The sequence below is a fragment of the Asparagus officinalis genome, chromosome 3 (genome assembly GCF_001876935.1).
Source record: "Asparagus officinalis chromosome 3, Aspof.V1, whole genome shotgun sequence".
Taxonomy (NCBI): Eukaryota; Viridiplantae; Streptophyta; class Magnoliopsida; order Asparagales; family Asparagaceae; genus Asparagus; species Asparagus officinalis.
The window spans coordinates 31230043-31246046 of record NC_033796.1 but is presented as its reverse complement, the minus strand read 5'-3'; the positions used below and the strand labels follow the sequence as shown (position 1 = coordinate 31246046).

Here is a 16004-nt window from a genome sequence, read left to right as displayed (position 1 = left end):
GGTGCTAATAGGTTCGTAAGTTCAATTTGGCGATAGTACAGGGGTCTATGTGCAGTAAACCTTTGTTTTAATAATTATTTTTGGGGGTAATGGTGTGATCTTTCTTATGTTTCAGGAGTTTCATTCATGGAAGTGTTGGGAACAAGAAATGTTAGCTGGCTTCAGTAGAGTTTATTAAAATATCAGTTAATCGAACTATGTCGGGTTATTTGTTGTCCATTCATGTAATGTGTCATCCTGTTATTAGTGTTTCTGTTTCCATTTCTAGACCTGTGTCGTATTTTGTAACTGTTGTTTATCGGTAGTAATTTGGGGAGCTGACTATATTTATGGCTTTCTGTGTAATTCTGACTGTTGTTTGCAATGTGAACAGATGTTGGTAATCTAAATAATTTTGTGAAATTTCTGCATTACGTATTGATTTACACATTCTGGATGTCATAGGGATCATTTTGGCCGTCACAGGTGCATTTCTTCATATTTATCAATGTTTGAATCATCAGATTGATTTCTTCATATTATTTCGCCCTTTGTATGATGATGGTAATTAAAATCCATGGGTTTTGTTTTACTCTGGAATGATGCAATAAATGTGGTTGATTTTGAAAGACTTGGTCACTCTTTGGTGATGTTGATGGGGTCTTATTTTGTATGTCAAGCTATTATAATGCGTTGAATAAATTCACCATGCTTTTCAAGGATCACGAGCTATGTACAAAGCACCAAATATGTGTGGGGCCTCTTCTTGCCAAATTTAGACAGAGAACGAGGGGTCAATTGCTTTGGTCTCTTTTTATAGAGCAAGCAGAGGGATGCGTGTGGGGATTTGGATCCTCTCCACTACAAAAAAAATAGTGGAGAGACCACTACTTTTAATCTCAATCGTTGATTATTTAGTAGGCGGTTATAATATAATCTAAATCTAACACTTATCATACCCCGTGTATTGTATTCATTCCTAATTTGCACTAAAAGAAAAATCACAACCATCAACTAGATAATCAATGTTTGTGATTACGTAGTGATCCTTCTACTATTTTTTTTTGTAGTGGAGAGGATACAAATCCTGGGTGTGGACCTACTAAGCTTTGCGTATCCAATGGCACTTTTGTCATTCATGAAGTGGACCTATTAAAATGTCCACGTGGTGAAATTACAAGGCGTGTAAAATATTAATTGCTTTCAGTTATGATGATAATATTGTGCAGATTTGGTAGAAGGTTTTGACCCGCCAGCCTGCAGCAAAGTTTTGTCGCGACGAAAACCACATAATGTACTGCAAATGCAGTACATGTTGAAATCAAGGCGGTGCCAATTTTGCAGTACAATTTATTCAGAGGAAGGCAGAAGGCTGCTAACTTTTTTTAAAAGGATTTTTTTTTTTTTTTTTTTTGGCAGCAAAGTTTTGTCGCGACGAAAACCACATAATGTACTGCAAATGCAGTACATGTTGAAATCAAGGCGGTGCCAATTTTGCAGTACAATTTATTCAGAGGAAGGCAGAAGGCTGCTAACTTTTTTTAAAAGGATTTTTTTTTTTTTTTTTTTTTGGGAAAAAGAGTTCGCGGTAAAGTCATTCATGCTCCAGTCTAGACTACAAGATTACAATTTCCCTCAGAAGTTCAGAAGATAATGCAGGGGGAAATTGGTTGGTATTTATTTGAGTTGTGTACCATAATTGTAGCTTTGACATAGTAAGATTCTTTGTTTTTCGTTCATAAGATTATCCGAGTTCTCTTTGATTATCCATCTAGTCCCTCCAACACTCTAGTGAAGAAAAAGTTTCTCTGCAAAAAGCTTTTGAGATGCCCTCCAACATTCTAGTGAAGAAAAGTTTGGCTGCAAAGCTTTTGAGATGCCATCAAAAGAATTGCGGGCAAGGGCTACGAATTTCTGCATGAATTTTGAAGTATTTTCAAAGATATGAATATTATATATGTTGTCTTATCAGAGAAAGTTGATCATTTAATTTGGTAATTTAGTAATCAGTATAAAAGGTGCCCTGCCATTGAATTCGAAACGTGGCATTTAAATACATGTATATAAAAGCTAAAGAGTGAACCATAACTTCTAGATGACAGTTGGAAATTACTAGAGGCGACCTTTCTAATTACTTAAAGGAAAAATTGTTTCTAGCCCCCAAAATGATAATAAGTATTCTCTCCCCACTCAAGACTTTTTCAAAGCTCCTGAAACCCCTAAAATCAGACCCACAATTCGTTTAGCCCCCAAAACCCCATCATATGTACTTTCAAACATTTGAAGACCGTAATATTCTCATCTCTCTCTCTCTCTCTCTCTCTCTCTCTCTCTCTCTCTCTCTCTCTCATATGATGTCATTGTAGGCTCACCTCTCTCTCTCTCTCTCTCTCTCTCTCTCTCTCTCTCTCTCTCTCTCATATGATGTCATTGTAGGCATGAATAATGATTAGAAATAGATTTTGAGGGCGAAAAAAATCCTAATTCCCTCCAAATTCTTCCAACAACGTTGACATCGGTGACGGAACTTTCCCAGCGTTCGTTCATGAGACGAAAAACATTGCGATCTTAAGACGGTGGTGACGAGCAAAGGATAGAGCGTCGATTCGATGCCGCTAGCGGATCTAAAGAAGAAGAGCAACTTACCTTTAGAGATTGATCATGAAACTATGGCTGAAGTCAAGTTTGGATCATCTAAGACGAAGAAGTTTGGGCTCAAAGTGAGTTGCGATGTAATTTTTCTCCCCTTTTTTTAACTTGTACTTGAATCCAAGTGCTATTTTTTTAACATATTGTCGTAATTTTTTTTTAAAATTGATGGCTTGAGATTGAAGCAGAGTTTATAAAAATCAGAGGTTCTTTTTTGATGGTGTCTGTGAGGGGTCAACTTGCAAAAGATAAAACGCTGGGTTTGGCTTGGCTAATGGGTTAATTATGCGATTAGTTTATTTATGGTGGTGATCTTGGTTAAAAATATCAAATCATGTACGCATTTTAAACACTTTATTTTCCTTATGAATTAGTTGTTAATGTTATGAGTTTGTTGTTAAGGTTATGAGTTGGTTGTTAGCCTTATGAATTGGTCGTTAAGATTGTGAGTTGGTTGTTAAGGTTACAAATTAGTTGTTAAGGTTATAAGCCAGTTGTTAACCTTATGAATTTGTTGTTAACCTCGGTAGTGAGTTATGAGTTTGTTGTTAACCTTTATAGATGAGTGCTAGAAGCAATTAGTTGTTAAGGTTATAGGTTGGTTGTGAATGTTTCGAGTTGATTGTTAAGGTTATGAGTTTGTTGTTAAGGTTATAAGTCAGTTATCAATCTTATAAGTTTGTTGTTAACCTCAGTAGGTAATTATGAGTTGGTTGTGAATGTTATGAGTTGGTTGTTAAGGTCATGACTTTCACAACCAACTCGTAACTATCTACTGAGGTTAACAACAAACTCATAAGATTAATAACCAACTTATAACCTTAACAACCAATTTATAAACTTAGCAATCAACTTATAACGCTCTATTAATGTTAACAACAAACTCATAAGGTTAACAACCAACATATAACTTTAACAACCAACTCAAAACTCTCTATCGAGGTTAACAACAAACTTATAACCTTAACAACCAACTCATAACCTTAACAACCAATTCAGGAGGTTAACAACCAACCCATGCCATAACCTTAATAACCAACTCATAACTCTCTACCGATGTTAACATCAAACTAATAAGGTTAACAACCAACTTATAACTTTAACAACCAATTCATAACTTTAACAACAAACTCATTACCTTAATAACTAACTCATAAGGAAAATAAAGTGTTTAAAATGCTTGAAATTTTTAACCAAGATCACCCTCCACAAATAAACTAATCACATAATTAGCCTATTAGCCAAGCCAAACCCAATGTTTTAAAGACTCTGCTTCAATCTCAAGTCATCGATTTCAAAAAAAATTACAACATTATTAAAATAATAATAATAAATATAGCACTCAGATTCAAGTACAAGTTAAAGGAGGAGGAGGAGGGGGGGGATTACACAATAATAATTTAGTTAAAAAACTAGAGAAAAAGCTAAAAGGGGGAAAATATAGCACTTAGAATCAAATTGGATCGATCTAGAGCGTCCATTTTCATATTTTGATCCTTAGCTTCACTTTGTAGCTCACATCGGGAGTCGCCAGAGTTCTCGCCTTTTTCTTAGGAACGGCGACACTAAATCCATCTCAACTCACATTGATCCCAATCTTCTTCGTCATAAGAAAAATAAAGTGTTCTTCGCCTCATGAACTCAAAGCCATTAGTAGAATTTGGAGTAAACTATGATTTTTTTTCCTCCCAAACCCCATTTCTAATCATCATTCATGTCTACAGTGACATCATAACGGAGAGAGAGGGGGGTATTATGGTCTTTAAATGTTCGGAAGTACACATTAGGGGTTTAATTTCTGGTTTCGGGGGCTAAAAGAATTGTGAGTTTGATTTTAGGAGTTTTTGATAGCTTTGAAAAAGTCTGGGGTGGGGGGAGAATACTTGTTATTTTTGGGGCTAGAGCAATTTTCCCTTACTTAAATGGAGTTTATGAGAAGCTCCATTATGAGAAGATACTTTTATTCAAAAACTTGTAATGGATTTTTTTTTTCACCATTCAAAAACTCATTATTCAATGCTCTATCTACGTTCTCGTATGTATAGTGCAGAGGAACTAGAAGCAGATTTGGTCTTCGTTCCATAATCCATGTCCGTGACATTCCAGCATCATAATCATTGATGGACATCTCTTATCGTCTGGCACAGAAAAAAAATAGAAGAATCAAGAAATTCTGAATTTCCATTTTTATTTTATTTTATTTTTTATCTTTTTGAAAAAGACATTCTGAAAAGAATCTCTTTCCATGTCAAGGTTCAATCAATAGTGCCTCTTACTGTAGGAAAGCTCAGCAACTAGAACATATAACAGTAACAGTTCTAGTTCCTTTCCTCAAATACACCGATGGTTCCAATGATCAATCAGAATATATCCCACCATTCATAGCAGCAATGGTAAACGTATTTTTCTTTGAATATATGTATGTACAATGTATATTTTCCATAAGTAACTCTGTACAAGCAATTTATAATAACTGTACAATTGTAAGAATTCCAATCAACATATGTTGTTCATTGGTAGATGACATTTCAAAGCGAAGTGAAAGCAAGAATTATATACAAGAGTATCCTTTCAGCGAAGGCTAACAACCGAGATTGGAATAAAGGTTATCAAGAGCAGAATACAATGGCTGTGCAGCAATAGGTCTCTGCACCGTGCCCAAGAGAATGTCCGCCGTCGTCATATAAGGATCCCCATAAAACATCAAATTAGTATCCATCCTTGTTGTGACAATACTTCCCTCGAGGGAGACCCCAATAAAGGCACCTGTTTCAAATTTGAATAAGCGTTCAGAAATGATGGACTTGAAATGAATAATTCAAGGCAAGGGACTCTAAGCCCAGAGACGATCAGCATGGATGCACTCGTATCATAGTATTCGTGATTGAAAACTAGAATTGATGGACTTGAAATGAATAATAGAAGGCAAAGGACTCTTCAGTCCAGAGACGGATCAGCATGCATGCACTTGTATCATAGTATTCATTATCAAAGACCAGAATTGATGGACTTGAAATGAGTAATAGAAGGCAAGGGACTCTAACCCAGAGACGATCACCATGCATGCACTTATATCATAGTATTCGTGATTAGATATTGAAATGTATAATACAAGGCAAGGGACTCTAAGCCCAGAGACAATCAGCATGCTTCACTTGCATCGTAGTTTTTGTGATTAAAAATTGAAATGAATAATAGAAGGCAAGGGACTTAAGCCCCGAGATGATCAGCATGCATGCACTTGCATCATAGTATTCGTGATTAAAAACTATTATACCATACTAGTATATTGGCACGTGCAAATGCACATGCAAATTATATTGAACTTCTATCGAAATAGTTCTCGGTTATGCATGTTAATTAAGTTATAATAATTCAATCTGTATCTATCGTATTTCCAGGGGAGAAAACACGTATAATGCACGTGCTCAAAAAATAAGAATTTATTAAAAAATTACGTTTACCTTTTATGCGTCTAAAAATTATTATTGTATCCTCCATTTTAATGAGGGGAAAAAAATTGAACTCGTAATTCATATAATAGTTTACTGAGCATTACATTGTGTTGCATTTTTTGTTTTCTTAAACTATATGATTTTTTAAAAAGGCCATGCATGAAATTATAAATTTGAGAATAAAATTTAAATTTCAGATGAAGGAATGAAAGTAATGAAACCTTCTAAAAAGAGGGGAATGAAGTTTAAATTTGAAATAGAGATGGAAGGATTTGAAATTTGAAAGCAATGGAATCTTCAAGCAAGGAGAGAGAGAGGGGAAGGGAGGGATGAAACCCACATTCATAAAATGTTGACAAATGATCAAATTGCCCTCTACCCTTTACTAAAATCACCCTATATTCTTTGACAAATTGAATGAATAATTATCCATTCGTTCACTTTTGCCTACCTTCACAAAGCTTTTTATAGAGTAGTACAGATCTTCAGTTGGTAATATCCTAAAATGATAACCTTTTGAGATAGAAAACTGCAAGAATTTCTTTAGTGAAACCGTTGACTCCTTTGATGTTAAAACACACAAGACAATTGGTCAGACTAATGCAATAAATTGGACTGATGCCTGTTGTAAGAGTATGTTGAGTCCATTTGAATTCATGATTGCTGAGTCCCACGTATCAGGAAAGGACTAAAGTAATGATAAATGGATGGAGGAGGGAAGGGGGGGGGGGCGGGGGGGATGCAAGAAGATAATTGCAGGATGAATTGCAGTGTGAATTTTCTTTTTGGAGGTGCAACTTGATATGGTTATGATTAGGAAAGGGATCTATGTTGTATCATGCGATCTTAATTTGTAAATTTTACGATTGAGCATTTAGATCCATAGACTCCCTACTAACAATCAACAAAGAACCTCCTTCAAATGATCTCAATCCCATTATGCAGCTGTTAACATGTGTGTCTAGTGCACTAATTAAAACTAAGCAAACTGGAGAACATTTAGACAAATTTTAAATGTCAAAAAGCGCAGACGTGGCCTTTTTGAAGAATTATACCTTTGCTGCAGCTGTAAGTATAACACAAGCCAGAACCTCTATCCCCAGAACGGAAATCGGCTTCAAAAACCCTGCCAACTGGTCCTGCTGCAACACTCAAACCAGCTCCAAGGGAGAAGTGCATTCGGCTGCAAAATGTTTTGACAGTCTCATAACCATGAAGCACAATGATAAAGTCCATCAGTTCACCACCAATCTGTAAACAAGAGACAAATAGAAGGTTAACAAAAGTTAAATACACCTTCTAAACATGTAACCAGGGCCATCTAGGTTATTCTAACTTGCCTACGAGCAAAGAGTTGAGAGAGCTTGACTGCTGAAAACAACGGTTTCATGTACAAGGAGAATATGAAAAAATGAAAAAATTAGCATATCACAAATAGCTTTGTAATGTTGCTTACTCTATGCAATTGGAAGAGTTATTGGAGACAAATGAATTTGAGAATTTACTCCCAGACAACAAACACAAAATTAAAAGGTCTTAACAGGGAAAAGACAAGAAGCATGAACTTGCATACCTGTGCTCCCCATCCCAAACCAGCTGAGAGAATAGCAGATGGAGCTGACCATGAACCATCTGATCTTCGATACACTACTAGACCAGTCCCAAGCTTGTATGTAAGAAGGGCACCAACTTTTGCAACTGTTAGAATAGCAAGCCCGCTTGCTCCTTTGAGAACTGCCTGAGGAATTGACTTTTCAGGATTTAGTCTAGCAACCTGCAGTGAACAAGATGATATACGAAATCAAAAGGAGCCAGAAACTCTTCGTCAACATTGACACTCATTAGATTTTCTATTATTTTTAAAAAAATGAATCTGCAGTTTTTCAAAGGCTTCACCTGGCAGTAGTTCGTCAAAGTATTTGCTGCCTTATATATTTCATGCTCCATGGACAATCCTATAGGTAAATTTAACCACCCCCTAGTGCATGTCCAATCCATGACGTCATGTTTTGCTGACTGTGCTGCATTGCTTATGAAGTGCTTTAGTGTTTCTTGAACTGGTTGGAGCCTATCATAGCAAGCATCACACACTCTTTGAGGATCTTGCAACCGGAATTTAGCAGGCAACAAGCACCTTCCTTTACTGCATGCTCGACAGAATATATGTCCACAAAATCTACAGTGATGTCTCCCACGGGTAAGAGCAGTAAATGGAGAATTACACTGCATGCAGACTTTAGTGCAGCTATCAGGCAGCCATTCTGGTGGATCTGCTACCAACAAATCTCGATATACAGTATAATTAATAGCATCTTCCTCAGTTAATGGTGGTGCACTTGGTGCACATACTGATGAATGCAAAGAACTAACCCCATTTACTTCAGGTCCTAAAAATTCCACAGTTGAGTCAGATTCTTGCTCAGGTAACATGGTGCCAAGACCTTTGTTACTACCAGTCAAAATGGCAACTATCCCACTCAACACATTTTTAAGGTTCACTTCAGGCTTTGCTGGAGGCTGAGGTGAGATATAAAGATCCTCAGCCGTATCAGAATCATCATAAAGGTTGGAGTTGCCTGGTAACTGATAGAGATGATTTTGTTTCCATGTTCCTTGCCCTGATGAGCAACTGCTTTGAGCTGGGTCACTCTGGAATGCTATAAAGTTGTCACCATAACAGCCTTGGCTGACAAGTCTAGCCAATGAAGAATACGAAGACATTCCTTCAGACTTTATTACTCATTCACTCAACATTACGCGCAATTATTAACAGAACAGACCCCCACTGCAAAATGTAACATAATTTATTAAGATATGTAAAGCAATGATGAAATTCCATCTGTAGTTCCTCATGGTGTCACTATAATAGAAGCAAAGGATAAGAAAAGAAGTTGCACTTCACAGCACATGGTGAAAAGTAAAAATAGATGAAGAAAATACAATGTATTAAGCAAGAGAGTAGCATTCCCATTCAAAAGAAAATATCTGGCTAAAAAGTATTAGGAGTCATGTTTATGTGATTATAAAGCATCCTGAATACGCTTAAAAACTTCTGGAGATATGAAATAATCAGCTATAGCTGATTATTATAAAAGAAAAAAAATATAACTGATCTAACAAGAAAAATTGTTTTGCTTATTTAAAGTTGATATAACTGGTAGTTCAACCAGATATATAGGCCAAACATTGTGATTATCAAGAAGTCACAACACAAGCAAAGGATAATACAGATAATTGTCGGTGGCATGATGTTCTATGGAAACCGCGGGGCATTTAAGAATGTAAAATAGAACAAAATCTATAATAGCGAATACCTCAGTACCAAACATAAACAACAACACAGCAGCAGCAAGTACAAGGATGACAATATGGAAGCCTTTAACTAAACATCTGGGATCAGTACATGAATCATTTTTCACAACTATCTCAGTTAAATTAGCATGTAAGACATCTCATAATACTGCATCAGTCAATGTCATCATGACCTGACCATAATCCAAACTTGTTTTGACTATCACTCCTTCTAAGTGGCATGGCCATAGATGATAGATCATCATTGCACAACCTGAATCATCTAAACTACTCTACCAAAACTATTGCTGCATTACAACTACTTCAAGATTGATTCAGTAATACATTATCCTACTTTCAGGTATTGCCAGTATCAATCTCAAAGTTCTCATGTTATCTAAACTCTCTTTCTTGATACATTCTGGTGGTCCAACATTCTATCCATAGGGCATCCCTCACGTACATGCATCTAAAATTCTTCTTTCAACATCACATGCATCTTACGCCGACATAGTTAGTACTCCATAACCACTGTTCCACTTTAACTATTTTGCTTTGATTCTATTATACCATCTTCAGAATGTCACCAACATGAAGATGACACTCCTCAATGTTCTGCAGCCATCAATATTAACAATCTACTGTATCTTTTCCTAAGTTTGAGGTGCTAACCAGCATCCACATTTTACAATTCTCTTCGTATTATCATTCACAAAGAATATGATTGATCAATCAAATGACAAAAACATGCCTTCAATTTCATGGGTATTCTATAGTTAGATGGAACTTCCGCAGCGCAATAATTTAACTGAAAGTTCAGGAATCAGTAAGAAATATATGGAATTCTTTTCTTTCAAACAGGTACTTCAGGACAACTGATCTAGAAGATGCGCGTTACAAAATCTTTATGGCATTAAAATGAAACCTTGCACTTTCCTGACAATAGGAAATTTGTCACTCCACCTTCAAGTACGATAGATATTCAATGAACTCCGATATCAAAACACCGCCCTCTAACCCATAGAAGATACCTCACCTGCGTCCCATCCCCTTCCCCCCCTCACCAACAAAAAATAAATATTATTTCTCTAATTAGGCTAAGTAGATCCCCTCCAATGAGTAAGAAGCTGAATTGAAGTAATTAAGTATTCATTTAATAGGTCAACAAGAAAAATGTTGGAATAACTTCTATATAACTCAATATATCGCTTTAAGGATTGGGTGTTATCTATGGTATCACATTAGGTGCACTACGCTGATATAGACATTTATCAAAATTAAAACCACTCCTTATCTCCACATAGTCCAACTCCTGGTTCATTTAATCTAAATATTCCCTCAACTTAAAACAGCATGATGTTTAATCCTCAAACAATTTTGTCTTGTCCATCTAGTTGAGCATCTAGTCCTAAAATTTAATCATAGACCTTCAGGAGTCCCCAGATGTACCAAATCATCTACCTTTTCGATCAAGCAGTTTCTTCAACACAGAATCAATTACATATTTGTAAAGTTAATCAAATTCCATCAGAAACTACAGGAAAGCCACAGAAAATTATTAAAATCATCACATAGTTCCCTTCCGGGGATAAATAACATCAATTAAGTCTTCAACACAATGTCAATTAGAGATTGATTAAGGAGGAAAAGCATAAAAATACAAGTTTTTAAAAAAAAAAATCCAAGAACTTAGATAGGAAAACAAATGTATAGCTAAGCAGTTGAAAATTCATCAAAATACAACCTTTAAATCGCATCATACTCAGATTAACTCAGAAATTACTCGATGTTTGAACACCCAAGCAAAAAATCAATCAACGAATACAGCTATTCAAATACAAATACAGAAACCCTAGAAAGTTGGGGCATAATACAAGTGATCAATTGAATGTATAAGTACTGAGAATTCAACGAGTTACCTTTTCGATCAAAAAGGGCGAAGTTGAGAATTCGTGGTTTGGAAGAAATGAGAGAGAGAGAGAGAGAGAGAGAGAGAGAGAATTCGTGTAGAAAAAGGAAGGGTTTTTATTTTTATTTAGGGTGAAGTTTTACGCGGAAGAAATCGACAAAGGGATATAAAAGCAAACTTCTGAGGTATATTATATATATTAAAGAAGTAACGCGCCAAAATTGCAAAAAACTCCCTTAAAGTTTTGTAATTGACAAATCGATTGTTGATAAGCTGTCCTCTCGAGTTATAATGTTTATCGAATCGAACGGTCAAGAATCGAGCATATCATACTCGGCTAGCATAAAAATTCCATTTTAATACTAACACGCATTGCGTACAAACCTTTCTTAGCAATACGATTAAAATAGTTGCTTAAATGGCATACAATTAAGGTTGTGACTTGTAGGATTGCATGAATAGATGGGTACGGATCGGGGCAAGGATCACCAAATACAAATTGATTGCGGTAGGATGTAATTGGAGAGGGTGCAATTACACAAATCCTTAATCTATATTTTAATTTTAGTGGTTGAGATGAAGTCACATGGGATTTCATTATTATTTTGAAAATCATCACTATTATCTTTAAAACAAACTATTTTTAAAAGTGATATACTGTGATAGGTGGAAATCTTACATGGCTTCATTTTAGCCTTTGAATTTGGAATGGAGGGCAAGGATTACGATAATTTGAACCTTTCCAATTACCAGCTAATTGATGAGTATCCCAATTTGCAGATATAATATAGTAGACGAAATATCTAGCAACTTATATTTTGAATTATTTTTATATCTATATCCTATAACATATCATATTTTGATATTAGATATCACATTTTGCATATCAATATTGTTGGGTACCGACTCAAACTCGAAGTCGGGTGCGGGTTTGAAGGCTAGGCTCGGTCCTAGTAGTTTTCTTAGAGGACAAGTTAACTTGGCGGGCAAGTCACGGATGTCTTTAAATAAGGCATCTATTCTAAGGTTTTAGAGTATTCTTGTAATCAGGGTTTTAGATGGTGTAATCGGGTTCAACGGTATTGTGAAAGAGAGGGTTTGACAGTCTTTGTCTATGCAAAAAATTATAATTTGGAGATGACAATGGATTGATTTTGATCCCGTGGTTTTTTCCTATTGAGGGTTTTCCACATTAAATCTCGTGTGATTCTACTTGCTGTGTTTAGTGATTTTCGGAGTTTTTGTGAGATCTAAAAATCTCAATAAGTGGTGTCAAAGCGGGATTCGACGGTCTGTAGATATTTGATCGGTGTGCGATTGGTGAAGGCGTCATTAGTCGAAGCACGGTGATCGACATCTGGGGAACGAAAAAAGTACTGTAGTAGCGGGAATATTGTTCATGTGGGTGAGGGTTTGGTTACAAATTATTAAATCAAATATGATAGTGCAGATTGATTTTTTTTTATCGAGGGTTTGGAGACGGATTTTGGTGATCCAGGAGTCGTTCCTAGGGTTTTTTAACTTGCTGAGTTTGTTTTTAGCGTCAGTTTTATCAAATTCAATCTCAATACTGACTAATTTGAATTTTGATCATGGTTAGAGGTTGATGACTTCTTGGGGTCCGAAGTTCGATATTCCACTATTCAATGGCAAGACAAATTTTATAGTATGGCAGTATAAAGTTCAAGATATTCTTATGCAGCAGGATATTGATTAAGCTTTGGAGGAGAAGAAACCTGAAAGGTTGAACGATACTGAATGGAGTTCCATGCAAAAGAGGGGGATCAACGCAATTCGTTTGGCACTCGCCTCTGTGATCAAGTATAATGTTATGCAGGAGGCCACACCAAGGGGGTTGTGGGAAGGACTCAAGGGGATTTATGCGTCAAAATCGATCACCAACCGATTGTGTTTAAGGATTGAGCTTTATTCATTGAAGATGGAAGAAGGTACTGCAATTCAAGACCACATTAATGACTTTAATCATCTAGTTTACCAACTTGTGAATATTGATGAGATTAAAGAAGAAGATCATGCGCTACTCCTATTGTCTTCTTTGTTGAAGTCATACAAGCCGTTAGTTCAGACAATAATTGTATGGAAGCAGACTTTGAAGTTCGATGATGTGACAGTGCTGCTACAAGAGAATGAAAGAATAATGGGAAAGGAGAGTGCATCTAATGGTGGTGAGAGTGCACTTACTTTTAAAGGTTCTAAATGAGGGAGTAAGGGGAGATGTGACAATTTTCAAGGAATGTCAAAATCTGCAGAGACGACAGCAAAAGAGAGTACTATTATTATGGAGAGAAGGGCCATATTCAGATTAGATGTCCCCAGATGCAAGATGATTTGAAGAGTATTAAATAGATGAAGCTTCAAGAAAATGGGAAGAAGATGGACTCCTCGATAGTTATGTGTGATGAAGATGTGGTGCTGTTGATGCATAGTATAGATACTGATACGAGCAACACTTGAGTTTAGATTCTGCAGCCTCTATGCACGTTTGTAATAATAAAAATTATTTTGACACATTAAAGACAGGTGAAAAATTTGACGACGTGATCGTTGAAATTAATGAGAAGATGAATGTTGAAGGTGTTGGGAGTGTTTGCCTCAAGCTTCACACTGGGAAGGTCGGAATTCTTCATCATGTAAGATATGTGCCGTCATGTGATGCCTAATTTAATTTTGTTGGATGAGATGGCATCATGTTGGTACAAGTATGTGGGTGAAGGAAAGTGGTGCAAATGGTACAAAGATGGTGATTTGATTTTGTGAGGAAGAAAGAATAGCAACCATATTTGCTATTTAGATGGACGATCCGTTCACAAGGGAGAGTTGAAGAACAAGAAGAAGAGAGTTAATTTTCTTGAAGTCATTGAGACACTTGGAGATTTTTCGTCGAGAGAGGATATGTTAAGTACCGACTCAAACTCCAAGTCGGATGCAGGTTTGAAGGCTAGGCCCAGTTCTAGTAGTTTTCTTAGAGGCCAAGTTAACTTGGCGGACAAGTCAGGGGTGACTTTAAATAAGGCATCATGTTCTAGGGTTTTAGAGTAGAGAGAAGGAGAGGGACAATATTCTTGTAAACAGGATTTTAGAGGGTGCAACCGGGTTTGATGGTATTGTGAGAGAGTTTAGCAGTCTTTGTCCGTGCAAAAGATTGTAATTTGGAGGTGATAGTAGATTGATTTTGATCCCGTGGTTTTTTCCCGTTGAGGGTTTTTCACGTTAAATCTCGTGTGATTCTATTTGTTGCGTTTGGTGATTTTCGGGAGCTTTGTGAGATCTAAAAATCCCAACAAATATTTATACCCAAGAAGATTTCCGATGTAGGTTTGGTTTGAATGTAGTCCAAGCCCGTGATAGATACATATCCTGGGTTCATGCAAATAATATTTAGGGAATCTAACATTGACCTGTAACAAGTTGCAGTGCAAAAAATCAATGTAAAAAGAAGACAAATGTTTGCTGCACAATCTGGACTCTAGAGCAAAGACGTAGCAAACAAGCATCGCTCTCTTTCATAATTCCGGATCCAAAGTGAACCTCTCTGTATAGTTCCGAGTATCCATGTGCCGGTTATATTTGAAAAAAAAACTAGCGAAAAAGATCTAAATTAAGGAATAAACATCAGTTGGCCGACAGTGATCGGATGGCGCCGCAAATTGCCCAGTATCATCAAGTAGAGAATAATACCCAACATTACATAATGCATTACTGTAAAAACATAATCATGTTAGACTTATCTCTCTATCTAACATTATTTTAATAAAATCTCGATCAATAAGACTCCCCATACATGAGTCCATCGATCACTCAAGGTCAATGGGGTATTTGGGTTGTGGGCTCGCCATTTGTTGCTGAGGTCACGTTCTGCTCCAGTCTTACCACTGGCAATTGTAGACGAGATACCTGCAGGAGAACTAAAAATGAAAATATGGTTTAAGAAGAACGAGCATTTATGATATCGATCTTCATATATGATATAGTGCAGTAATGGTCTTGGAGACAGGTGAACATAATTTTTTCAGAGTGCGTCATAAAAGAACTGGACTCAAACATCACTTGCAAATTTCAGATATTAGATTACAAAACAACACAGTACTATGTCAAATTTCTTCAACGCCCCCCTCCCTCCTTCAGGAACTAACTACTTATCTATGTATGCATCAGTAAACAAGCTGGGTACGTTTTGTTTTAATAAGATGCATCATGAAATAAAGTCGTAAAAACGAATGGTATTACGACGCCTCAAGATTATGCCATGTCCGAAAATTATTATCAGTACGTAAATTGAACATGTATAGAATGGTGCAGTTCTATAGCAGAAGATGTCTAAACATAAGTGGAGAAACCTTGCCGAATCCCTCCAAATTCTTTGAAGTGGCGATACCTAAGTATCACGAGATGTGTGGCACCGTCACATTAGCGTCACTCTAGCCAAGAGACGGGTAACACCAGCCCCCTCTTTCCCATGTATTATTATTCTTTGTATAGGCAATCTTGTAATGAAGAAAGGTAACTTTATTTAAAAAAAAATTGCAGAAAACATAGTTGACTTATCTCATTGCGGATAGAAGGGCACCATGCGCATTACTTAAAATTATGGTTGATAGGCAGAAAGCCATTATGATCGTTAGCACATCATGGGTGGTAGGCTTATGGACATTTTTCATTATGTACTAATTTATACCACCTTATAATGACACAAGTGGCAT

At 36.4% G+C, this 16004-nt stretch overlaps 2 protein-coding genes across 2 annotated transcripts in view; one reads left to right on the top strand and one right to left on the bottom strand.

Annotated features, from left to right (window-relative positions):
• LOC109833650 (ethylene-responsive transcription factor 1-like) overlaps positions 1–402 on the top strand; it is a 5031-nt gene extending 4629 nt beyond the window's left edge. The window contains exon 3 of the mRNA XM_020401392.1: positions 116–402. The gene's annotated coding sequence lies outside the window, so the exon portion shown is untranslated. The remainder of the gene's footprint in view (positions 1–115) is intronic.
• LOC109833649 lies at positions 5011–11416 on the bottom strand. Its single transcript, XM_020401391.1, has 5 exons — positions 11294–11416; positions 7980–8868; positions 7657–7857; positions 7139–7334; positions 5011–5394 (listed from the first exon to the last, which is right to left on the bottom strand). The coding sequence occupies exons 2-5, from the start codon at positions 8802–8804 to the stop codon at positions 5210–5212; spliced, it is 1407 nt and encodes a 468-aa protein (XP_020256980.1). The 5' UTR covers positions 8805–8868; positions 11294–11416; the 3' UTR covers positions 5011–5209.